This window comes from Daktulosphaira vitifoliae, unplaced genomic scaffold (assembly GCF_025091365.1).
Source record: "Daktulosphaira vitifoliae isolate Bord-2020 unplaced genomic scaffold, ASM2509136v1 Scaffold_1, whole genome shotgun sequence".
Taxonomy (NCBI): domain Eukaryota; kingdom Metazoa; phylum Arthropoda; class Insecta; order Hemiptera; family Phylloxeridae; genus Daktulosphaira; species Daktulosphaira vitifoliae.
The window spans coordinates 32,616,002-32,640,592 of NW_026099572.1; the positions used below are offsets into that span (position 1 = coordinate 32,616,002).

The window sequence follows — 24,591 nt, forward strand, 5'->3', positions numbered from 1 at the left end:
AGCGGTCGCGGTAGCCGACTGGCCGTAAGGTGTCCAAGTAGCTCCGGACACAGTTACAACGGGCTGTTGGGCTTCGGTGCCTTCTTCGGCGGGCGTACATTGCGGCACACTACTGTGATGGTATACCGGAGCCTGTAGCTGTCTGCAGATAGTCACAGATTCGTTCATTTCGACTGTGTGTGGCTGATCATACCATTGAAATAGTTAAAAATATACAAATTGACACTGAATGATTTTTTTACTACATGGAACGCACAAAAAATTGTCTCGCTCAAAATTCGAAAAAGTACAAACAATCTTAGTGATGTTATTAAACTTTGTTCGAACAAACGCAACTTCTCTTCATTTATATTAAAAAATCATAATCGAACTCAACAAATAGACGACACAACTTTGAAACGCAGCAATTAACAAATAAATTTAATAAAGAACGTATTACGTTAAGCGTGATGATCGATAAGAAGGACTGATGCGAACGTCGTGAGCACGTTACGTGCCAAGATATCTTTTAGGTCGTGTGGGATTCGTGCCTCTAAACTGGGACCGACAAAACAGGCGGATTTGAGCCCCTCCCGTCGAACGGCTCCTCGGCCAATTGCAGCTCGGCTCTGTTGTGGGTAGTGGTCGGAACGTTGGTGGCCACTCCACATCGAGGCGGCGGCTGCCGTCTTTATTGTCGTACTATTATTACTATTAGTAATATTATTTTGCGGCCGCCGCGGTAAACGACGATCACACTTCGTGTTTATACCTCCCAGTCCCTTTTCATCAAAAATACTGCCGCCGCTGTTTAACCCATTCGACGTGCAGGTAACGCACAAACGGATGTATTTTTTTCCACAATTTCCCCATACGCTAACAGCAATATACCTGCGTAATATTTTTTACAAGCCGTGAAGTACACTTTACCATTTTAATTGCATAATTTTCTATGAATTCAGACGCAAATTAATTACTTGCACGTTAACATTAAATAAAATAGTCATCTCGCATACGCTAATATCGTATAATTGTGCCGTTTTCGATTATGGAACTTCGTGACTAGAGGTGAATTTTTATAGTACTTTTTTTAACGAATCACGAATGCGGTGGTTCATATCCGAGTATAATATCAAAACGCATTCTACTTAACTCTGAAATTATTCGTTAGTTAGTATTATTAAAGTCTTAAACTAAAAGTAGAGAGTATTAAGTAATATACAAATAACCTCAGTTCACATATACTAACTTGGTCAAGTTTATAAATGTTTGAAAAAAATTCATGTATTCAACATTTATTGTTATTAATAATTTGATTTGATTTAAGATATATAAATTGAATACTAAAAAAAAAAAAAAATTGTTAATATATGTTATTAGTTTGTAATAAATAGAGCTAGTGGTATTTTTGCAATAAATGCTTAATAGGATAATATAAATAGTACATAAGTTTTATTATTTTATGGTAATGACACATAACACCACTGATTAGGACTAGAATTTGTAGTATTTGCAACTTTTTTAGTAATATTTTAGTGCATAGCTCGTCCTGCACAAAATCTAATTTATATATTACAGTATACGTTTATACATTTTTTAGTGTATTATTTAATTATTTTTATGAATAATACCTTTTTTGGATCATTTTAAAAGTATTTTTGTTCAGTTTTTGATACGTAGAACTTTGTATTTTTAATAATTTATTGGACATTTATGTACTTTTTTTGGTAATTAAATATATTTTTGACAAATTTTGATATGTACGCTAAGTACAGAATTTTAATAAAAACATTTTTATTTTTATTTATAAACGAATTGAAGAGCTTTGTAAAACAACTAAGCAAATTCAACATTTTCAGAAAATATATTTTTAGTAAAATTAAATAAATATGATTTACATAATTCATAACAAATATGATTTCTTTATTTTTTATTACTTGTGATTCAATACAGGAAAAACCTATTGCCATTGCTTTTGATGAAAAATGATCTCAATAATTATTCTTTTGTATAAAATCGGATGACAAAACAAAAAACACAATATTTATCACCAAAAATAGTTTTGTTTTTAAATTTTAAAAATGTTCTGGAACGTCTGACAAATTAAAACTTATATATAATTAAAAACCTTTAAAATGTACTTTATGATTAAAAAAAAATGATCTGTCGGTTAAATATTAATTGAAAAATTGATTAGGCTTTAAAAATATTTTTCATCACTCAAAAAGTTTCTTCTAAAAATTTCAAGGATATAATTTTATAACTTTGGCATACTTAATACGAGTATAAAATTTGCTATTAAAATAAATAATTAATGTAAATTTGAAAATTGAAAAAAAAAATGTATAACTTAACATATTTATTTTGAGACAAATCACACGTGTACTTTAAAAATAATATACTAAAAATAGTGTTATATAAATGGATTTACGATTAAACAGTAAGAGATGTTTTTGCCTTGTGTGCAAATTTAATAATGAACAATAAATTGGGAAACTCTGAAAATTTTGTCATAAATTATTGTTTTATGGTTGGGGATTAGAGTCAAAAGATTCATACCCGGATTGTTATTATTAAAATATTGGTCTGAATTCTTTGAAAAAGTTTTATTGCTAAAGAAAAAATGTGTTATTTAAAATTCATAAAACAACATATTCAGTTCAGTAACTAAAGGAAGGAATTTTTATTATTGTCATTGTTTGTAACGATTGACCTGTTTTCTTACTTTTTTAACACCCTGTATAATAAGTTTATGTAAAAACCTCAAGAAAATGTAATACTTCTAAAATTGAAGAAAAATATTTTATGTAACAATAAAAATTAATTTTAAAATATAAAATCTAACAAACATTTATTAGTAAGTTTTGCTAAAAAAGAAAACTTCTATTAATTAAATTTTTTGATTTGGATAAATTTTTTACATCTATGTATCAAACTATTTTTAAGACAAATGAAAATAAGTACTTTGACCCGTATTTAGCAATGTTATTTTGGATTAAATAAATAGAGAACACATTTATATGAATTCTTAATAATCATAAATAAACTCATTATTGTAAATTGAAATTTTTTTAACCATTTAACGCACTAAACAAATAATAAAGGATAAATTAACCATAATGTTAAATAATAATTTAGAGCGTTTTATATTTATTTTTCTGATGATAATTTTGTTATTTTACGTGTACTTTAATTTACTTTAGGTACTATGCTTTGTATGTATATTGTTGAAACGACCAATAGGAAACTAGATATTAAATATTTAGTTAAATACTTTAGCAAATTGATAGTTATTTCCTTTATCTCTTACAAGGTTGAGTATTGATTGAAATATATAAACTTTTGCTCAAGTGTAAAATTCATGAATTTACATTATTATCAGCGCACTATCTAAGTCATATAAATGTATTTTATTTATGAAAATACATAACAGTCGATCACTCAATCAATCAATTATTTCAAATAGTGGGTGTTTCATAAAAATTATTTATTAATTAGTAATCATTATTGTGCTGTAATGTATTATTTTTAAATATTTAACTGCGAAGAATTAAATTTATTTGATAACATATAAAATATAGAAAAATATAAAATAAATATATACAACTATACATGTATTTATATTTACATTATTTAGTATAGTATATTGTACGAATAAAATAGTCCGTTTAAAAAAATTTAGATTGTCTATTTAGGCGTAAATTATTGACTAAGATGTTTGGGAGGTCTAACTTAATATTTTACTATATGAAAATATTTTCACATGAAGTTGCATGTAATTTTTATAATTTTTTTTTTCTGGGCGAGGAAGGCTATGGCATATTTTAAGGAGTTTAAGCCTCTTCAGATTGCGCGTATATCAAAACAGTAATTTAAAAAAATGATGGACGAAGTGGTCGAGTTGGTGTCGTGACAATATTTCATACGCACTGCGCTTTAGATTCGAAACTTAATCATGGCGACTTTATTTATCAAGTGACAGATCAGTTCAGAAATTGGAGTCACTCACGTCTCTCCAACAATGTATTAACCACCCGCGCTGGTGTATCAATGGTTAAAAAAATCTTCTCTTTAGGAAGGTCGCTATGGCCATTAATAGGCCTAAAAAGATAAAAAAATTTTTTAAATAATTGATATTTGTAACCTCGAGAAAATTATCAATTTTTTCTCCTCTTAATAAAATTAACAAATTTTTTATCGATTTACGTTTAATAATATTTTTGTTAGATAAATAATATTAGTTTTATTAATTGAACCCACTTTTCTGTTGATTTAATGAAATATTTGTTATTTTGATCATTTTTTTTTTTTAATAAAAATAGTGCTTAAATTAACAAAAAAATATGATTTACTTAACAAAAAGTTTATTAGACATGTTTTGATAATGCATTTATTAAATCCTCCCAATAATATTAATGAACACAAAATTTGTGTTTATGTTTAATATTTAATATTAAACATAAACATCTTAAAAATAAATAATATATGCCTAAATAAACACCCTTTAATAGTATTAAAAAATATTTTCTATAGTAACAAAATAAAATTGCTAGACATCAATCTATATACAATTTTGAAAAAATGTCTGCTCCCAAAATTACAATCACATTTGTAAAGACAACAATGGAAAATTTACTACTTGAATGTTTTAAAAAAAACTAATTATTTAGAATAAAATAATAACAAATCGTTTCTAAGGATAATTTTAAAACTATTTTTCTCCAAAGATCTGGATATAAGCTGTATAAATGTACGAGCCAAAAAGAAAAGTTAATTGTCACATGCAGTGACAATATTCGAAATATATCTAAATTTTAGAATACATTCTAATATTTTGAATGCTTATAAAACTATTCGTTTTCAGATCGAAGTAATCTATCCATAATCTAAGACAATAATTATGGGTACTCATCAATATGTCTATGAGCTTCTTCGTGACCGAATTAAGACATGAAGAGTATAGGTAGAAGAACGCCATTATTAAATACCTCTGTTCAAATAATAAAATTATGAGTATAAAATAAAATGTCATAATTTGCTTATTTTCCGTTAATTTAGTTCTTAAAATTTGTTTTAGATTACTTACCCATAAGTTCCAGAGCTTCTGCCTTCTTAATTATTGACCTCAATTATCAAGAGTTCGAGATAAAGACCTTCAATAAAACTTCAATCAATGGAAAATTTTTTTAAATATTTTTTTTTTAGGAAGATACGAATTAAATATATAAAAACTAAAAGTGTTTTTATCTTTAAAAAACGTTTACACTTCATTTTAAATGAAACCTAGCATTTCAACTTAATTCTTTTACTGGAACCACACCTATATGTGGTTACATTTGATTACATAGTGCCTGAGACATGTCGGTACATACAATTTTTATATTTGTTCCTTTGAATAAAAATAAAATGAAATGTTAAGAAATCATTTTTGAACTTGTATTTTTAAGATCAATAAATGTTATTGACCCCGAGCTCAACCATTATTATGGAAGTTGCGGCTCTGTTTGACGGTGTATCAAAAGATTACATCTTTACCTGAATTAATGTGAATAGTAAATACTTTCGAATAAAAATTATGAGTTACTACGTCTTTAACCTTGATACCTATTTTATGTTATATTTTATTATTAAGATGTGATTTTTAAAGAGAATGTTACATTCATTTAGTTTATATATCTATCTAGATATAGGTATACAATTAAATATCTTTTATTTTTTTATAAATTGTAACTATTTACATTTTTGCGTAGTTCAACGCAATCCTTTGAATCATATCTAACCTAATTCTTTTGGCAGTAATAAATATTCCAATTTCAATGATAACGCCCAAAATAATTAAAAACAGGTGTGGCTCTAGAATATTTTCAATGAGGAGTACTAAAATAAATTTTAAAGCCATTATTTATTATTTCCTTACAAAGCATTTTGTGGGTCGATGATAATTTTAGGATAAGTACTAATCTATTTATAAGTATTTTAATACAGTAGACTCTTGTTATGTTGAATTTCAAGGCGAACAAAAAGTATTTCGATCAATCAACAAATAAAAAAATTCAAAATTGAGTTTTAATAAAAATAAAAAAGGATTTATAAAATCGCCGTCAAATATATACATAATGTTAAATTAATTATTTTTTAAATAATCTGACATTACAGTTTGTTTTTTCTTGCTTTTCTCTTTAATAATGTTTTCTAATATTGATAAAGAAAAAAAAGCGCTTCCTTCCATACCTATAGTACTTTCTAAAAAAAGCCACTCACTTAATGATGAAGTCATCCAAACCTTTTTATTTGACTCATAGTCAACTGGTATAGATTTAATTCATATAAATCACCTATGTTTCATCGTTTTACCCCAATAATAAATGATTTAATGATTTTTTCTGTTTCAGACATATTTACTCCTAACGTCATTGTTATCCATATTTTCAACCTGAACATTATTTGTCTTTAACACGTTAAAGTTTTATGTGGTATATAATTAAAAAATAAGTCTGTTACGTTCACGTTTAAAATATCATTACAAGAAAAATCTGCTAAAATTTCTGGAAAGTTTTAATTCAATTTAAGCATTTATTTGTGTCACTATTATGAAATATTAAAATTTTATAATTTTATATCACAATTGAGGATAATGTATACGGTGAAATGTTAAACTCTTTGGAGATTTCACATTTTTACGTTTATCCTTTTCAACTAAATCTATTAAACAAACTTTTTCTGAAATAATAAGAGCATTTAATTTACGTTTATTATTTACCATTTCGATGTTATATGTACTCGAACAATCACTTGACTGATTATACCCAATGTAAAATTCCTATTATTCTCGTGATAAAAATGTTATTTGTGTTAACTGACATAACGAAATAACTATTAATTTTATCACGAGTTATCGAGAGAAAAACATTATTGTGTGCAATGGTAGTTTTAAGGCGATTTCATTGCAGTCAAGATGCCGGAAAAATTAGAGATGATAACGTTCGTAGAATGTACTGTTACAGTTAGTCTATATATTGATGGTCAATGGTATAGTTTTGAGGGTGTGATGGGGTAGGTGTAAATACTCCCATGGCAATCTCCTAATTACGTCACTGGTGTGTGCGAATTATTTTAATTTTAGTCAATTATTTAATGATAATTTTTCTAACTAAAAATTACTAGTGTCCTAAAAAGAAATCTAGTAGTAGATTATTTCAACGGGTTTTGTAGAATTGGAAAACATAACCCCATCATTAGTTTCTACTTTACAGTTTAAATTGTTATTTTATGTAATATATTATTTTTTATTCATAAAACAATTAAAATTACTTACGTAATTTAAACATAAAAATACTTCATCATTTGTACGGAAATCCCCATATTTCTTTGCCATTCAAATCATTACACAAATAATTTTAAAAATAGTCTGGATATTTCTTTTAAAACAATTTAACTTTTTTACTATACAATAGAACTTGAAAGAAGCATTTTCTTGTTAATTCAAAATAGTATTACGTATTAAATGTCATATGCAATGTAGTAATAATTTGATCCGTAGAAGTTCACACTAAAAACAGTATGTTTTGAATGAACGAAAAACGTTTGAACAGGTTAGTAATTCTTAATATAAAAGGTAACTCACTACAATTCACAATTTATGTCCGATTAACTGGTAATATGTATTGTCATATTCAAAGAATTTAAATAAATGGTATTTGTTGTATATTTTCTCACTATTAAAAGACATTTTTTCGTTAAATAATGTGTCTATAAATCATTTTGTTAGACGTAATAGGCGCTACATTTTAAAATACGTCACTATTAATAGTATAACATGAAACCCTTCAAAATGAATTCAGAGAGGGAATTTAAATGAGTTAATAAATTATTTCTGACTCCTTGGTACTATGATCAGATAACATAGAATTAACGTGTCTGCAAAAATAGTTTGTAAATTGTTAATAACCTTTTAAGACAAAAAATAGTGATGATATAATTTTCAAACTGAAAATTGTTTTTCAGTTATGTAAAAATTTTCTTCAGTAAAAGAAAGTTTATTTTAAATATAGAAACGGTATAGACTCGATTAGTCTATACAAAATGCGAAAAACTCGAACCGATCAATTTAGACTTTTCTAAACGAGTCAATAGTATTTGCATACTATTAGCATACCAGTTACTTTGGCACTTGAAAGCGACTAAAGCACGATCTATAAGTAAACAATGCAGAACACCATTTTGGTTATCTATTGAAATACATTTTATAAATCGTTACTAACTTCATTTAATTAATTGTTCAATATTTGTAATCTATATTGCAATTGTATGATAAAAATTAAGGTGTGTACTATTTTGTACTTGTATAGATCATTTTTTATTTTAATTTCTTCCTTAACAATAAAACTTCTTGGCCTGTATTTATCCTCAGTATTAAACTAATAATTAAACGTAAGTTTTTAGATTACCCTGTGTATTATATTTTTAATTATTTAAACTACATTGTTTACTTATTAAGTCAGTTGATTATTAATTTAAACTTTGTAAAACAGGGCGTGTACATATATTTTAATCAATTCAATTTTATTTTTTCAGAATTAACATAATGGTGGACACTGGATGCTTCTTTAATATTGACGGAGGATACTTAGAAGGTTTATGCCGTGGTTTCAAATGTGGCATATTGAAACATGCTGATTATCTTAATCTTGAGCAATGCGAGACTTTGGATGATTTAAAATTGCACTTACAATCAACTGATTATGGTCAATTCTTAGCTAATGAACCCAGTCCATTGGCTGTATCTGTAATTGATGATAAATTACGAGAAAAACTTGTTATAGAATTTCAACATATGAGAAATCATGCTGTAGAACCCCTCAGTACATTTCTAGATTATATCACTTACAGTTATATGATTGATAATATTATACTTCTTATAACTGGTACTTTACATCAGCGTCCAATTACAGAACTTATTCCAAAATGTCATCCTTTGGGTAGCTTTGAACAAATGGAAGCTATTCATGTAGCTGGTAACCCAGCTGAACTTTATAATGCTGTTCTTGTAGATACTCCATTGGCTCCATTCTTTGTTGATTGTATAAGTGAACAGGATCTTGATGAAATGAATATTGAAATTATTCGTAATACATTGTACAAGGCTTACTTAGAATCTTTTTATGACTTTTGCAAGAAGTTAGGAGGAATAACTGCTGATACTATGTGTGAAATATTATCTTTTGAAGCAGATAGAAGAGCTATTAATATAACTATAAATTCTTTTGGTACAGAGTTAACAAAAGATGATCGAGCCAAATTATACCCGAGATGTGGTAAACTTAACCCAGATGGTCTAGCAGCTTTAGCTAGAGCTGATGATTATGATCAAGTAATTTAGAGCAATAAAAATGCCTATGGAATTAAATTAATGATATATTTTTTAGGTGAAAGCTGTTGCTGAATATTTTGCCGAATATAGTGCTTTGTTTGATGGAGCTGGTACTAATCCTGGAGAGAAAACTCTTGAAGATCGTTTCTTTGAGTATGAAGTTAAACTAAACGTCAATGCATTCATGCGTCAATTCCATTATGGTGTATTTTACTCATACTTGAAATTAAAAGAACAAGAATGTCGAAATGTTGTATGGATATCTGAATGCGTTTCTCAAAAACATCGTGCCCGTATGGACAATTATATTCCAATTTTCAAGTAAAATATTATAAATTGTCACAAATTTTTTCTTTTTACTACCATAAATTATATTTTTTATGGTAATATTAGATTTTTTGACTAGATAATTTAGAAAAAAAAAATCATTGTTTTCATCATTCCATTAATGTTAGTAAGGCAGAAGATTGTTAATAGCTTTTATTTTAATTATACTTGTTTTTGTTTTATTTCCTTGAATTTCAAAAAGTTTAATTTTATAAAACTCATTAAAACAAAATACATATATTATTTATTTAAATTCTTGTAATTTTGAATATTATTATGATAATATTAAATTATGAATTTATAAAACGATCAATTTTATTCAACAAATAAGGTATGTTTAAAATAATTGTACTTCAATTTATTTATTTATTATAATTTATAAAATACCATTTAATGAATAAGTTTTTACAATATTTAAGATTATTATGAAGATAATTGTGTATAGATTAATTTCACTTACAAAATAAATTCATTCATATATTAAACAAAAAAAAATATTCTTATAATCTTAAAATAAATTATGCCAGTTATATTAACTATACAGTCAAAAATAATTACAATTACATTCACTTTCAAAATATTAAACAGTACTTATGACAGTCTTCACAAAAAGAAACATACATAACACAATGGTTTATTCACGAATAACTGTGTATAATCAATACACTTCTTTAACATAATTAAAGTAATTCCCAAAAGAAATACATTTTGGTGATAAAAACTACTCAAGTCAACACTAAAATTTAAATTAAAAATTGGTAGCTAGAAATTTTTTTTTTTTAAGTAGTGAAAAAATGTGCAATAAATATAAAAAGAAAAACAAGTTAGATTTTATATTAAATTGTGTTAACATTTAAAATGCATGTAAATAATTTATTGATATATTAAATAGGTGGGAAATGTTAATGAAATTATTTTTTAATAGATTATTATTATTAAAAATAAAACACAATTAATAATCACATACAATTTAGAAACATTAAATTAATATAATAAAAATAATTTTACTAGTATTTAAATTAATATTACATAACTAGTTTTGACTTCAAGACAGTTGCCATGAACCAGTAACTTGATAAAAGTCATCACTGTATAGTACAAATAAAACTAGTACTGTTATAAATAATTAAAATTAATTGTAGTTTAAAAACTCCAAACATGATTCTATATCTTCACTATCATCAACTAGTAATTTCAATCTATTTAATAAAAATGTTAAATCTCTTTAAATTACCGTTTCTAAATAGATTTCTTTAAAAACTTACTGGCTTTTGTAATTTTCAAGTTTATTCAAGTCTAAAGATTCCTTCATGTGCTTCAATGCTGTCATACACAATGCAGACAATGACTTGAAGCATTGTCGTCGTGCAGCATTATGTGGCGGGTTATCCCACACTGGAGTATTACGAACATGTTTCCAAGCCATAAACACATAATCCATTACAACGGACCATTGATTACTGTCAACTAAACGTCTTCCTTGATCAACTACACATTTCTAGAAATAAAAAAGATCAAACAATAAAATTAAATAATTTTTAAAGATTCATTTATAACAATATTAATATACTTTAAATGCTAGAACATGTGTAGAAACCCTATTGTATGCAGTAGAATCTGTTTTAGAAATCAATCGACTACTTGGCAATGCCTTATAAATATTACGACGCAAATAATAAATCCGCTCTTCTAAGGGTTTTAAATCAGCAATTGGAAAATGAGATCTTATTTCCTATTAATATATAAAAAACAACAAATATAAAATCAATGGCATTAAAAATTAAATTACACGAATTACTTTTTCGATCTCTGGGTGGTCAATCACAATTTGTCCAATAACGCCAATTAACTGATCTGGTGATAAAGCTTTTAGTGCTGATAATATACAATTATCTTCAGGCAGTTCAACAGCAAATTCAGTACGAAATTTTTTACAATTAGGTGAACTCTATAAAATAATAAGTAATAATCTAAAGAGCAAGTTACTTAAAGAAATTAAAAATATTATTTTTTATAGAAATATGAATTTCTAAAAATAATTGATCATTGTTGTAAAACTATAATAGCTATAGTTATAAATTATTTTTAGTAATACATTTTTAATAAATAAAAATTATGTAAAGTGTGTTACTTTTTAAATACATACAATTTTATACTTATCAGGTGAAGATAGCTCTAATGGATCATTAAGTAGTAATCTCTTCCGTGGTGTACTTCTAAGAACAATAGAACTCTTGTTCAAAATAGAAGAGCTTGATTTTGTAGGAGTTTCTTGATTATTCTGTTGATAATAATTAATAGCATTAATTTGTAAAAAAATTTCTAGTTAAGGTGAAAGTATGCATAAAACTACCTATAAAATGGAACTAAATAAGTAAAACTATACACAGATCTAACATAGATAAACTAAAAAATCACCTGATATTTAATAAATAAAAAAAGAGTTAAAAGACAAGATGAAATATAACATTATCGAGAATAACAAAAAAACTTCAAGAAATCAATATAAGAAATGTATAAAGCATAACTTCTAGTTATTGTGAAAAAATGTGAGGAAAATAAAAATAACAAACCCAGGCACAAAATGAAATGCAAAGAGTAATTAAGTCGAGTTAATAGAAGAAGCATATTAAGACACAAAAGTATTCTACAAAAATTCTAAGGAGATAAGGCATTCATATAAACCAAAAATAAAGAAAAACATAAACAATACCAATGCATGTGAGGTAAAAAGAAATTAGAAGTGATAGAAATACCTAAGAGTATTAAGGAGAGGAAACAAGTTATTGTAAAATTAATAACATTCTGTACACTAATTGAAATGAAAATCAAATTTAAAGGTAATAATTCAAAAGAATTTGATGTTACAAAAAGACTAAAACAAGGAGATACCTTGTTGCTCAAGAAGAATTTATAAAAAAAGTTCAAGATAACAAAGAAAAATAATAAGATGAAATAAAGTAGACATAAAGAATACTATGAAAGAACTGATTACCAATGCACTAGAAATTTAACTAATGATAAATGAAGAAAAAACTAAATATATGGTAGTTATGAGCTTATACACTGGAATAAAATAGAGTTTTAAGGGTTGAGAATATTTGTTTTGAATAGGTAGATTTAAAATAATTGGTAATGAAATAAATAGTTACAATAATTATTACAAAGAAATTAGATTGCAGATTAAAGCTAGGAATAAATTCTACTTTTTATCACAGAAATCTCTTGGATCTAAGTAGCTATCAAAAATATCAGAATTATAAAAGATATTAGTGAAGCCAATATTTTTATACACATGTAAAACTAGGTCAAAACCAAAGGGGGATGAAAAAAACTGGCAGTTCAAGAAAGAAAATTCCTTTAGTAAATTTTTGAACGATGAAAAATAATCTGGTTAGAATAGATTTAGAGATTTAATGAAATAACGAAGAACACACTTAATTGGGAACCATAAGGCAAGAAGCCTTTGAGGAGAGAAGAAGAATTTGTAAAAATATTAAAATTTATGTAATTACAATTACTATTATGAATATTTTATATTAATATCTAATAGAAAAAACAGTTGATAAATTTTACTTGTTTAATAGAATCAATATCAGGGCTAAAAGTCACTGGTATTTTACGACGTCCACGTTGTTGTATTATAAGTTCATCAGGACTGGGAGATGGAGTCATCATTGAAGTAGGCATATTAGCAATTGTTGTATTCATAATATTGACATGGTGATCAGTTCGACCTAAATATACAAAGCAATAAAATTAGAAAAGAATTAAGAAATGACAGGGATAGTGCCATTAAATAAGGGATTTTAAATAAAACATTTAAATTTGATTTAGAGCAATATTAATTTGTGTTCATATTGATAACACATTCCTGCTTATTTATATGATAGATGTGACTGAATATCTATAATGCACCTAATATAGTTAAATTAAGTATATAATCAAACCAAAAAATTACTTTAAACTTCATGGGTTTTCTTATCATACATTTATATTTTTAAAATAATAAAACAAAAATTATATTTACATTTTTAGAAAAAAAAGCAACAAAACCTTTGGTTCTTATACCTACCTACTCTAAGTATGTTATAGATTATTAATTGGACGACAATTTTGATTAAAAATGATAAAACATTTAAGATAACATAATTATTCTATAAGGGATGCTAATGGGATATGGTTACTTCTGCTGTTATAATTACTGAAAGATCTTTTCAAACTTTTATTTAAATGATTTATTCTTATATAGAACTTTTGAAGTAGGGAAAATTTGGAAGAAATACATCTTTTTAGACTTTTAATTAATTTAAAAAACATAATGTGCAAAAATATTATTATACAGGCATTACATATTACATTTTGGCCTATGACTTATAAGTTAAAAACCAAAATAAAAAAAGTATTTAGAATCATGTAAAATTTTGCTCTTGCCAAAAAATGAATATATTACATGTTGAAATATTAGATATAAGCAAATTAATTGTCATAAAATAGTCAAATATGATGTAAGAAAATAATTTTTTTTTTTTTTTTATAGTTATATAATAATTAAATGTACCAATTTTTGAGTATATTAATTTAAAAATGACACAAATTAATTGTTAAAGGAACTGTATAAATCAAGAATTGTCACTTTTTAAATTAAAAAGGAAAGATAATATGAATTTATACATATTTTTTGATGAATCACACCTTTGATTTTTTTTTTCAATTGTATAAGTTTACTTCCGAAGAAAATTTTTTTAGCGCAATGTAAACAGCTGAAAACTACAGTTTGATTCCATAACAGTCTGTAGATTCAAGAAGACAAGTTCAAATCAAATATGAGTTTTTTTATATAAGAATTTACAATACCTAAAATAAAACGAAGCAAATACAGGCTTATCTAAAATATAAGCAAATTATCCATGAAAAGACAAATTGAAGTTGGAACGATATTAAGTGCACTATCCAAATAAAAAACATGACAAAACTACTATTATTGATATTGATAATGTAATGTATCGATTATTAATCATTATGGTATATATGTAATTATAGGGTATAGTAAAATTATCAATATAACAACAAAAAAGATAAATTTATTGTTAAATAAAAATTAAAAATGTTAGGAGACTATTTTGTACATTAGTTACAACAGCAATTAATTCAAGAAATGCTCAAGATGAATTTCATTTTAAAAGGAATAGATTATACTAGGATTTATTTATAAAGAAACATTTTAATAGGTTATAAATATTACTTCTTTAATATCATTGACAATTTTGAACTTATCCTTTTTGAACACAAGCTTAAGAAATAAACTAATACTGAAATGGGTTTGTTAATTTATTAGAAAGATGGATAAGACTATAATTAACTAGTAATGACTTAATACTAAAAAGTTAAGGATAAGAATGTGTTATCATTATGGTTGACAAAAAAAATCCAGACGAATTGTTTAAAAACTGAGATTCTTTTTTTTGCATATTATTTTGAAGTATAAAAAAAAAATGATTATCCATAAATGTTTTTATTTAAAATTAAAAATGGCTTCTTTATGCCATAAAATAATTATTATTGAAGTCAGGTTTATTTCTACAAAAATACTCGGTTAATTGGTTGATTGAAAAACCCTGTGGGTTTTTGGACTTTCTGTATAAAAACCTAACATGTTGGGTATAAAAAAAAATTGGGTTTTTCCAACCCTGATTATATAAAATATTAAACAATTTAAATTACCTTGATTAGGATCAGTCATAGATAAACGTCCAAGTCTAGTGGGTATTTCAGCTAATACACTCCTTGTCATAATTCGGTTTGTTGGCTCTGGATTAAATGGAGGAGTTTCCATAATAATAATAGTCTGAAATAATAAAATAAATTAACTTAGAGCAGTAAAATAAAAGTAATAGATAAATCATTCCTAATAATTATTTATGAGTAATCAAAGAACCACCTAATAGCTTCATTTGTATAGTTTATAAATTTTAAGAACTTTCATAACATTTAAAAAAATAGAAAAATTTAGTAAAACTATGCTGAAATTTGGCACTTAATTCGTGAGTAGATAAAGTAATGCCTACCTAAAAGAAATATGATTGGCTAACTTCAACAAGTGTTTTTTTTTGCTTAGTACCGGCGTATTTTAATAATATAGCGGCATCAAAAATGTTTTGATGATTTTGCAAAAACAATGAAAACATCAACAGTGCACACTATTACTCTGAAATTTTGGCTTCTAAATTATTATTGAACACTTGACATAATTTTCACAAAATTTCATTTAGTATCAGATACTGATCAATAAAATTACTTCTAAAAAATTTGGATGCTAACACCTGATTTCTACAAAATGTTTAACAACGTTAGCTTGATAAAATTTAAATTAGTTACACTGAAGTGAAATATTGTAAGGTAATAATTAATAGCATGACATAAATCCACCATATATGTCAACAATGATCATTAATCGTCAATAATAAACTAACCTTTTTTAACCTCTCGTGAGCTATGACAAAACGGATTGCCGCCAAAATCGCGTTATGTTGGACGTGAGTTAGGCGGCAAATGTTTGAAAAATTCGTCAGCTGATAAACAATTAAATTATTAAGTTGAAAGCTGTTAGATCACATGTAAATTTTGAATTTCAACGGAAAAATAACTGTATTTATTACCACTGAAATTCACAACAATAACAATCCATCTGTTGGCAGACAATAGACTCAATCTTTTAGTTACAAAATAATGTGTCAACAAATCTCGCACCTCTGTATGGTACAGTGATATTTCGTTGGAAATTGCTATGCACTGTACAGGGATTTTAGCGGGAAAAAACGGTTTGGAGGTACCGCGACCCTTTACCTGTATGACAAAACAATGTTTAGTTGGTACATGATTGGTGGGTTTTCTAGAATACACAATCAGTGGTTCTTAATAATGATAAATATAGCTATTGGTTCTCAAAATATTGTATATAATATATAGGTTATGGTGTTAAAGTCATTTAAAGGCCATAACTTACAATTGATTTTATTCAACGATTACAGCTGTCCCTAAACTTAAAATATGGAGAGATACTACTATTTACTACGGCTTGCCAGTGATCGGTTTTTCATTTAACCAAATCCATTTAAAGGGGACTAAGTTTACTGAATAGATGCTTGTGGTGATCAAAATTTTACTGCAAAATTTATATATATTAATTGGATGATTTTTATATTTTAGATTACATTTACATAAAAAATATCTAAATTATTTAAAATATAATCGAAAGTATTTAAAAGGATATTTCAAGCTTAGAATCATCAGTCGGTATATATGTCTAACAGATCTAATTTAATCCGCTATGACTCAAATTTTAATGAAACTAGCTTTTGTTTTCTCATGTAAATTTTATTATGTTCCGTTCATTTATGTTCTAAACTTATATAATTTTATACATTATTTAAGAACTTCAAAATTTTAGAGTTTATTGAATGTATGAATTTTATTATAATTATACAATAAACAACTTCTATAAACTTGTAAAATGTATATATGACTTTTTAAAATAACTATTTTAGAAAGTCGTATCTAAATTTAATTTCTAAATAATTATAAATAAGATGATATTAAATAATATACTTTCAAAACAATTTGAAATACCATCAATAATTTCCATATGAAATTATAAAAACTATTTAATACAAAAAGAATAATATTAGATTTATTTGATGTATTATATTTAAGTCATTTCAAAGGTGTTTATATAGAAAAAAAAATTAAGATTTAGCTTAATTCAACCATTTATAAGTAATAAAATATAATTATTGAAATTAAAAGCTGTGTATATTGTAAAATAAAGATATACATTCAGATTGACGGCAAACATGAAAACATTTAAATACATCCATTTTTAAAACTTATAGATAAATTTACTATAAGTAATAAATATTAATTAGTATCATAGTCACAATTATGAGAAAAATGTTTTTTTGTTTTTATGTGTATTTTAAAAAATCAGACTAGCATAAGCAAAGATATTACAAGTAGTAGTAATAGGAAAAATACAAGTGTAATAGTCTAGAGCTGAAAAAGTTGTTACTTAACATTATAAATTAAAAAAAAATAATAAATAAAAATTTGTTATCAATTGAACTAAATGAATGTAATCATCTAAGTTTATAATAAATAATAACAATTAAGGGCAAAAATAATTAATTAATTTGAAAAATTAACAATTTTCACTTTTTAACAACAATAATAACATATTGAAAGTTGGGATGCTTTTTTAAGCCTTCAAAATGATAGATATGGTTAAAGCTAATAGTAAGATTTTGATAGTTAAAATATAATAATATATATATGAAAGTATCACATTCAATCATTTGGACATGAATTCTGAGTAGAAGTGCTGGGTTTATCATCTGATATGATAGGTTGCCATGCTTGATTGTGTAATGCATGTAAACCTAAATTTAGTTCTAAAAAAATGAATTCATTTTATTATAATGTAATACACAATAACTTCCAATTTTTAAGATTTTATATATTACCTGAAGATGCAGATTTCTTTCTTTTATGATCTTTAGAGGGATTCAGACGTGAAAAAGGAGTTTCAAGGTCCATTTGAATTGTATTACTAAAAAAATCAATTAAATAAATAATAAGCCATAAATTTTAAGGATAAATTTTGAAATTATACTCAGTTNTCAATTAAATAAATAATAAGCCATAAATTTTAAGGATAAATTTTGAAATTATACTCAGTTTTTGTAAGTGTAACTCCTCTTTTTGGGGAATCATTGAGTTGCATATGAAGAGAATACATTTCTGCCAGATGAGATAGCTGGTCCTGTTCATTTTTAGGCATTGGATGCAGTCTGGGTAAGTATAAAATAAAAAATTATGATTAATATATTTTAAATTTGTATGAAAACACAATAATTAGAATTTTTATCAGGTTATACATTGGGTTGCATTATATTTTTTACCTTAATTCTGATTGGGCTGGATCTCGTAAGAATTGAGAAACCTTTTCATTAGCAGAAGTCAAAACAGAAAAACTTGGTTTAACAGATCTTACTCTACGAAGTCCGCCTCTGATTTCTCTATCTCCAGCCTAAATATCACAACAAAAAATATAAATATATATATAATTTAAAATAATTGGAAAAATACTTTTCTTGTCCAAAATGGAAGTCGACCAGGTCCTCGTCCATCCGTCATAACATTATTTTGTAAGCTTACAGATAAAAGTCTTTGACAATCTATTTTCATAGGTTCAGTATCATCATCAGTTATACCACCAGCTCCATATGCATTACCAACCCAATCACTTTGTTCATCATCACCTAAAATATTTAATGAAAAATATCATACTTTTGAAAATTACTATTATATTGATACAGTAGCTATATTTTAATTACTACTAACACTAAGCTTACCTTCTCTACCTTCATCATTAGTAAATATTCCAGTTTCACTTTCAGATGAACTTAGACTACTTGAACTACTTGCAATATCAACATCCATTATTTTAGTGCTAGAAGTACCTTGAACACTACTACTAGTAAGAACTTCACGATTACTACGCTTCCTTTTGCCAATAGCTAATATTAATGAACCACAATTTCTACAACATTTATTTTATTAATTTAATTTTGAAATTAAAAAAGATGGGAAAAATTAGTAAGTTTTAAATTATATACCTAGGCATACTAGCAGAATGACGTGTAGTTCTTTTCTTTTCAATACTGCTATGAGAACATCCAGTAGCAATACGAGAAGTAAATTTTACATCTGGATCAACTATCATTTTTTTAAATTTCCGTTTCCTTAAAATGAATTATATTAATTAAAATAACTAAAACAATATATATATTTAACTCTAAAATGTTTATAATAAACTTTAAGAGTGGCACTATTATACCTTCTGGTAAATGGTTTACCATGAGTTAAATTTTCATTGACAGAATCAGATTCCAAATTCATTAAATGTTTTGATAGCAAAGCAAATGGAACCGATTGAGGTGCACCACTTATATCATCAGAGTCACTCTAATGTTTAACATTCATTTTTAAATGAAAATTAGGAACAAATATTTATCTTTATAATTACAATACTCACATGATAAATACTTGAAATTCCTACGTCTTTAGAATTACTACTTGAATCATCACTTTGAGCCTTACTTCCAGGATAAGCTATGACATAAAGTATAAAATTTGTATATATTTAAATATATCTAAGTTTATATATATATTGTATACAAAAAATAAAAGCAATGAGTTAAATTACCAACACTACTGGCTGATCTTGTTCGTCTTCGTAATCCTATAGGTCGAATAAATTTATTTAACTTATCCATTTATACTATAGATAATAAAAAAATGGTTACAAATTAATAAACAAATTAAGTAAATTAAATATTAACTTACCTCATGCTAGAACAATTAAACACTATTGAATGAAATGTATTTATATACTTTTAACTATATGAATTTGTTAAGTCTGTTTGTTGAGTCAAATGTTAATACAATAACTGAAGGATATGCAAAGTAAACATCCTAACAAATTATTTAATAGAGTAAAATTAATAAATAATTAATTTTATGTTAATATAATAAATTATTTAACCAATAAATTAATTTGTTATAAGTTTAACGCAACATTTAATTTAGTTGTATGAATAATTGAAAACAATTTGCAAAAGAATCACAATAAATAATTAATACTATCAGGTTTGGTAATAATGAAACAATGTAAAAAAATAATCGGTGTGTCTATATACCCGACCTGGGTCGGTTTTTGATATCGTATACGACCAACGTTATCAATACAATAGTTACCGTGTTACGAACCGACCGCCTGTCAATACATATTACCGCAATTGTGGTCGGGTCGACAGAATGTCACCGACCCGCGTATTTTCATAAGTCTTCGCGGGGTTATATTGGGTCGTTCTTTGATGCATGTAAGNCGATTATATTGGATCGTTCTTTGATGCATATAGGTAAATTCAATTTACTAAATTGCGTACTTATGTATTAAATTTCAAATAGGTATATGTTAAAATGGTGTTACAAGTTAGTGAAACAATTAACTTGTATGTCGATGTTGTAATTATTTCGAGTCACAAAAAAATCCCAAGTTATTTTAATTCAATAACTAAATTTGTACTCCATGTTTATTGTAAATGGTATCTCGCAAAATTAAAGTTTTCGCCTAATACTCTAGTATATTATTTTTTTTAATTTAAATGTGTTCATAGAGGGAAAGAGAAACTTATTTAGAGAAAAGTTTAACGTGGTAAGTATATTATCAATTTCATTAACTAATTAATTAATTTAATTAAAATAGCTGAACTTTGTTAACTTAAACGTTATAGTAGGATTGGGGAACGATAGTCTGTGGATAATGGTGGTCACCTAGTTTTCTACTAATCTGAGATAGCTAAAAATCAGATGACTACATAAAACGATTAATTGAGTTATCAAAACCTTAAAAATTAAGTATGATGGTTATTAATTTAATTTGGTTTTGCCTCCAAAAATTTCAGATAACAATATATTATCATTAACCCTATACAAGTAATTAATATGATTACGAGTTCAATAAAACGACATTGAATGACATTTTGAAATATTCAGCTCCACTCACGATTTTTAGCCCAATTTACCAGAGAATTAAGATCGTCCTGTAATAATAAGCAGTTCCTAAATGAATTAATTTTTAAAAATAGTTTGAGGTCATCAGCAATGAGAAGGAAACGGCAGTTAACGAGTGAATTTTAATATCATTGATAAATAATGTAAATAACAAGGGAGAAAGATGTCTACCTTGTGGAACACCAGTAGGTACATCAATAATGTCTTATTTTATACCAAGTACCTTAACAAATTGCTTACGATCTCGTAGAAATGATTCAAACCACGACAATAATGGTTCACCAAAACCTGAATCTATCAGCACTCTCATTAATAACTTATGATCAACGCGATCAAAAGCCTTGGTAAAGTCTGTGTAAATTACATCTACTTGTGAGCGATTCATAAAATCCTCAAATATGTAAAAACTAGACTGTTTGTAGTCGTTGAACGACCAGGACGAAATCCATGTTGCTCATTAATTAAAATCGAATTTATAGCTGGTTTAATAGAATGCAATACTAATAAATCAAAAATTTTGACTATATGGCTAGATAATGACATTGGTCTATAGTTATTAACATTAGAACTATCTCCAGACTTAAGTACTGGTGTTATGGCACCAAGATTAAATAGATCTGGGTAGATACCTTCATCTAGTGATTTACGAAAAATAAGCCATAATGGATACGATAAAGACGAACGTAACATGTACAGAAATTCACCAGAGATACTATCTGGTCCTACTGATTTGTTACCGTACAATTTATTTAGTTCTAATTCGATACCACTAACATTAAAAAAACAATTGCTTGGAAGATCATGATATAAATGTGGAAACCGACATATTATCAATATCACATATACCGAAGAGAAATGTTTAGAAAATAAATTAGCAACTTCTATACTATTAGTACTAGTAAACCCATTCAAATTAATTGTTTTAGGAATTGACTGTTGAGATTTACTCTTTCTAACAAAGTTCTAAATTTTTTTTGGATTCATACAAAAATTAGATTCAGTTTGTTCAATAAATTTTCTATAACAATTTTTCGATAAAAATTTGTATTTTGCAAGTAGTAGAGAAAACTTTCTGTAATCGAGTAAATTACGTGTTGTCTTAAAAATGGCGTAGGCTTTTCTTTTTTGGAACACTGTATCAATCAAATCCTTAAAAAACCATCTAGGGAAATTAGATTTATTATAGTTAACACGTAGAACCCAGTGAAGAATAGAGAAGTGTAATGCATCATACAAAGTTGATGTTGCTGAATTAACGTCTAGTTGAGTAAAAGTATCCAACCAATTATAAGATAGGAAAAAATTTATTGTATTATATATTTAATACAATCGCGTCACCATTTTTTATCATTTAAAGTGTACTATACGTCCATTTTTGATTTCATACAAATTATCATATTGAGATTAATCGTTCAGCGTTTCATGTATTTGTTAAATCAAGAAGCTAAGAATTTTAAAGATTTTACTATGAGATGGTTAGAAATACTTGAAGAATTATTAAGTCTGTTGCTCCCCAACAACGTTTTATACATTTCCATCATAAAATCATATATTGAGAACTTATTCCACTTAAATAGTGTTATATTCTATCTTAATAGTTTTATGAATAAATTACTTCTTCTATCAGAAAATTTTGCATACGAACTTAGTAAAGATTTATAATGTAATGCCAAAACACCTTGTTTGATCTACTAATTAATTTTTTTTTGTATATTATAAAATAAGCGCACTGGTTTTTATTGTTGTTATTTAGTATTAATGTACAGACGTTGAAATCTTTAACTGAGAAAAATGCGACACGCACACGTCACTATGCGATAAAAAATAAAATTTCAAAATTCGTTTATAATTATGTTTTTTGTAGTTATTATACATATATTTAAGTAAAGCATATAGTCCACATCGAGGCCGAAATACTTTTATATATGAATGAGAGAGAGCAGTTAACGACAAATCCCAATGATCAACGACGTTTAATGCAACACACGATTCTAACTTTTACACAACAGTTGACGTATTTAGTATTGAGAATACAAAAGACTTTATCAGTTCACTTAAAATATATTTCGATGGATTAGATTTGAATGTAATTCGATCTTTTATTGATTACATTGATGAAATAAGCCAATATAAACTGTTTATTTTTTAGTGGAAAAGCTGTACATGGATAAGAATAAATTTTGTTCTATAAAAAGAAGTCTTAATATGTTCTTCAATCTTATATATAGAGTAATTCATTTATCACAAACTACTTAATTAATCGAAAAATTGAAATTATTATTAATAATTTTCTTTTTGGTACATGTGTTTCTCAATTGATCAAAGTATTTTTCATGTTCATCCCATATACCTTATAAGATTGTCAACTTTAATATTTTTAAATAGCCACATACATTATGAACTATTATATTTAATACATAATGATCTAATCAAGAAAATGGCTGGTAGATAACAACTTTTGGATATAGTGATGGCTGGAGGTGAGACGCAGATGTTATTTTTATCATAAATAATTTCTGGCCGTACTCTTCCACCTATACAGACTGTTCAGTATGTAAGGAAAAAGGTAAATTATTACAAACAATGAGAACTGTAGAAACCTATTACCTTATTTACTAAACACACTCTATATTTAAAAATATCATTAACATCCGAAATACTGATTCAAAATTTGTCATAGGCCAATAATTTTCTTGATTAGATTATTATTTATTAAATATGCTAATTAGTTATGTATATTGTCATTTAATAACGTATATGTGTGTAATTATAACGCGCAAATATATATAGAAAATTAAATAGTTTTATAAAAATTCATACTAAGAAAAATACATATTTTTTATAAAATAATTGATAGAATTTTATTATGAGTACATAGTATTTATACAGTTGTTGACTTTTTGAAACCAATTAATTTAAAAGCAAAATTATAAATTAGATAATAACAACAATCTATTGCAGATTTAATTTAACCAAATTTTATTTATTCGTATACAGAGTGGCCCACCACTCACTGACAACTTAAATAACTTTTGATCCAGTTAATATTTTTAGTTGATTTTTTTTTTAAATAATAGTTATATGTTAGGTCTATAGCTATATCTCAATAATTAATTTTTTTACATTTTATTAAAAATATTAATTATTTTTAAATTTTAAATAAAATGTAAAAAAAAAATCTAAGATAGCTATTTTGTAGAGTAGAATTTAAGAAAAATTTTAGTAAAAAAATATCTTATTAATATTCAATAGTAAATATTCTGTAGCGTTTTGAAGTTTGT

General features: G+C 25.9%; 4 protein-coding genes and 1 long non-coding RNA gene across 10 annotated transcripts in view; 2 read left to right on the forward strand and 3 right to left on the reverse strand.

Moving 5' to 3' along the window:
* Positions 1-24,591, forward strand: part of LOC126894232 (NK-tumor recognition protein-like) — a gene marked incomplete in the record, with an annotated part of 135,127 nt that overhangs the window by 27,502 nt on the left and 83,034 nt on the right.
* Positions 741-8,076, reverse strand: LOC126894248 (uncharacterized). 3 transcript variants are annotated; one of them, XR_007701357.1, is made up of 5 exons: positions 7,604-8,076; positions 7,295-7,528; positions 5,066-5,132; positions 1,229-1,322; positions 741-1,133 (listed from the first exon to the last, which is right to left on the reverse strand). It is a non-coding gene; the product is annotated as an uncharacterized LOC126894248 (long non-coding RNA). The 3 variants fall into 3 exon arrangements; XR_007701359.1 differs by lacking the exons at positions 5,066-5,132; positions 7,295-7,528; positions 7,604-8,076 and adding an exon at positions 6,740-6,776; XR_007701358.1 differs by lacking the exons at positions 5,066-5,132; positions 7,295-7,528; positions 7,604-8,076 and adding an exon at positions 6,241-6,411.
* LOC126894242 (V-type proton ATPase subunit d) lies at positions 8,278-9,929 on the forward strand. The gene is made up of 3 exons (XM_050665106.1): positions 8,278-8,409; positions 8,554-9,349; positions 9,405-9,929. Exons 2-3 carry the CDS (start codon positions 8,564-8,566, stop codon positions 9,672-9,674), a joined length of 1,056 nt encoding a protein of 351 aa, XP_050521063.1. The 5' UTR covers positions 8,278-8,409; positions 8,554-8,563; the 3' UTR covers positions 9,675-9,929.
* On the reverse strand, positions 10,020-16,437 carry LOC126894243 (uncharacterized). 4 transcript variants are annotated; one of them, XM_050665108.1, is made up of 9 exons: positions 16,150-16,436; positions 15,745-16,006; positions 15,401-15,524; positions 13,253-13,413; positions 11,823-11,957; positions 11,475-11,624; positions 11,247-11,408; positions 10,942-11,174; positions 10,020-10,875 (listed from the first exon to the last, which is right to left on the reverse strand). In XM_050665108.1, the coding sequence occupies exons 3-9, from the start codon at positions 15,510-15,512 to the stop codon at positions 10,809-10,811; spliced, it is 1,020 nt and encodes a 339-aa protein (XP_050521065.1). In that variant the 5' UTR covers positions 15,513-15,524; positions 15,745-16,006; positions 16,150-16,436; the 3' UTR covers positions 10,020-10,808. The 4 variants fall into 4 exon arrangements, with proteins under 4 accessions (XP_050521065.1, XP_050521066.1, XP_050521064.1 ...); XM_050665109.1 differs by lacking the exon at positions 15,745-16,006 and having other exon boundaries at positions 16,150-16,437; XM_050665107.1 differs by lacking the exon at positions 16,150-16,436 and having other exon boundaries at positions 15,745-16,115.
* Positions 17,629-20,322, reverse strand: LOC126894240 (G patch domain-containing protein 2-like). The gene is made up of 11 exons (XM_050665103.1): positions 20,081-20,322; positions 19,941-20,015; positions 19,770-19,846; positions 19,572-19,699; positions 19,351-19,476; positions 19,087-19,274; positions 18,821-18,993; positions 18,634-18,761; positions 18,406-18,522; positions 18,196-18,281; positions 17,629-18,123 (listed from the first exon to the last, which is right to left on the reverse strand). Exons 2-11 carry the CDS (start codon positions 20,008-20,010, stop codon positions 18,020-18,022), a joined length of 1,197 nt encoding a protein of 398 aa, XP_050521060.1. The 5' UTR covers positions 20,011-20,015; positions 20,081-20,322; the 3' UTR covers positions 17,629-18,019.

What these genes read in the sequence shown, in the direction of transcription:
- LOC126894242 (XM_050665106.1), top strand. Translation starts at nt 8,564, where the DNA reads ATGGTGGACACTGGATGCTTCTTTAATATTGACGGAGGATACTTAGAA. An exon ending in GAGCTGATGATTATGATCAA is followed by an intron (nt 9,350 to 9,404) that starts GTAATTTAGAGC and finishes TATATTTTTTAG; the next exon opens with GTGAAAGCTGTTGCTGAATA.
- LOC126894243 (XM_050665109.1), bottom strand. Translation starts at nt 15,512, where the DNA reads ATGGAAACTCCTCCATTTAATCCAGAGCCAACAAACCGAATTATGACA. An exon ending in ATATTGATTCTATTAAACAA is followed by an intron (nt 11,958 to 13,252) that starts GTAAAATTTATC and finishes TATTATCAACAG; the next exon opens with AATAATCAAGAAACTCCTAC. An exon ending in CTTGAAAATTACAAAAGCCA is followed by an intron (nt 10,876 to 10,941) that starts GTAAGTTTTTAA and finishes TTTATTAAATAG; the next exon opens with ATTGAAATTACTAGTTGATG.
- LOC126894240 (XM_050665103.1), bottom strand. Translation starts at nt 20,010, where the DNA reads ATGGATAAGTTAAATAAATTTATTCGACCTATAGGATTACGAAGACGA. An exon ending in CCAGCCCAATCAGAATTAAG is followed by an intron (nt 18,523 to 18,633) that starts GTAAAAAATATA and finishes ATACTTACCCAG; the next exon opens with ACTGCATCCAATGCCTAAAA. An exon ending in GTTACACTTACAAAAACTGA is followed by an intron (nt 18,282 to 18,405) that starts GTATAATTTCAA and finishes TGATTTTTTTAG; the next exon opens with TAATACAATTCAAATGGACC.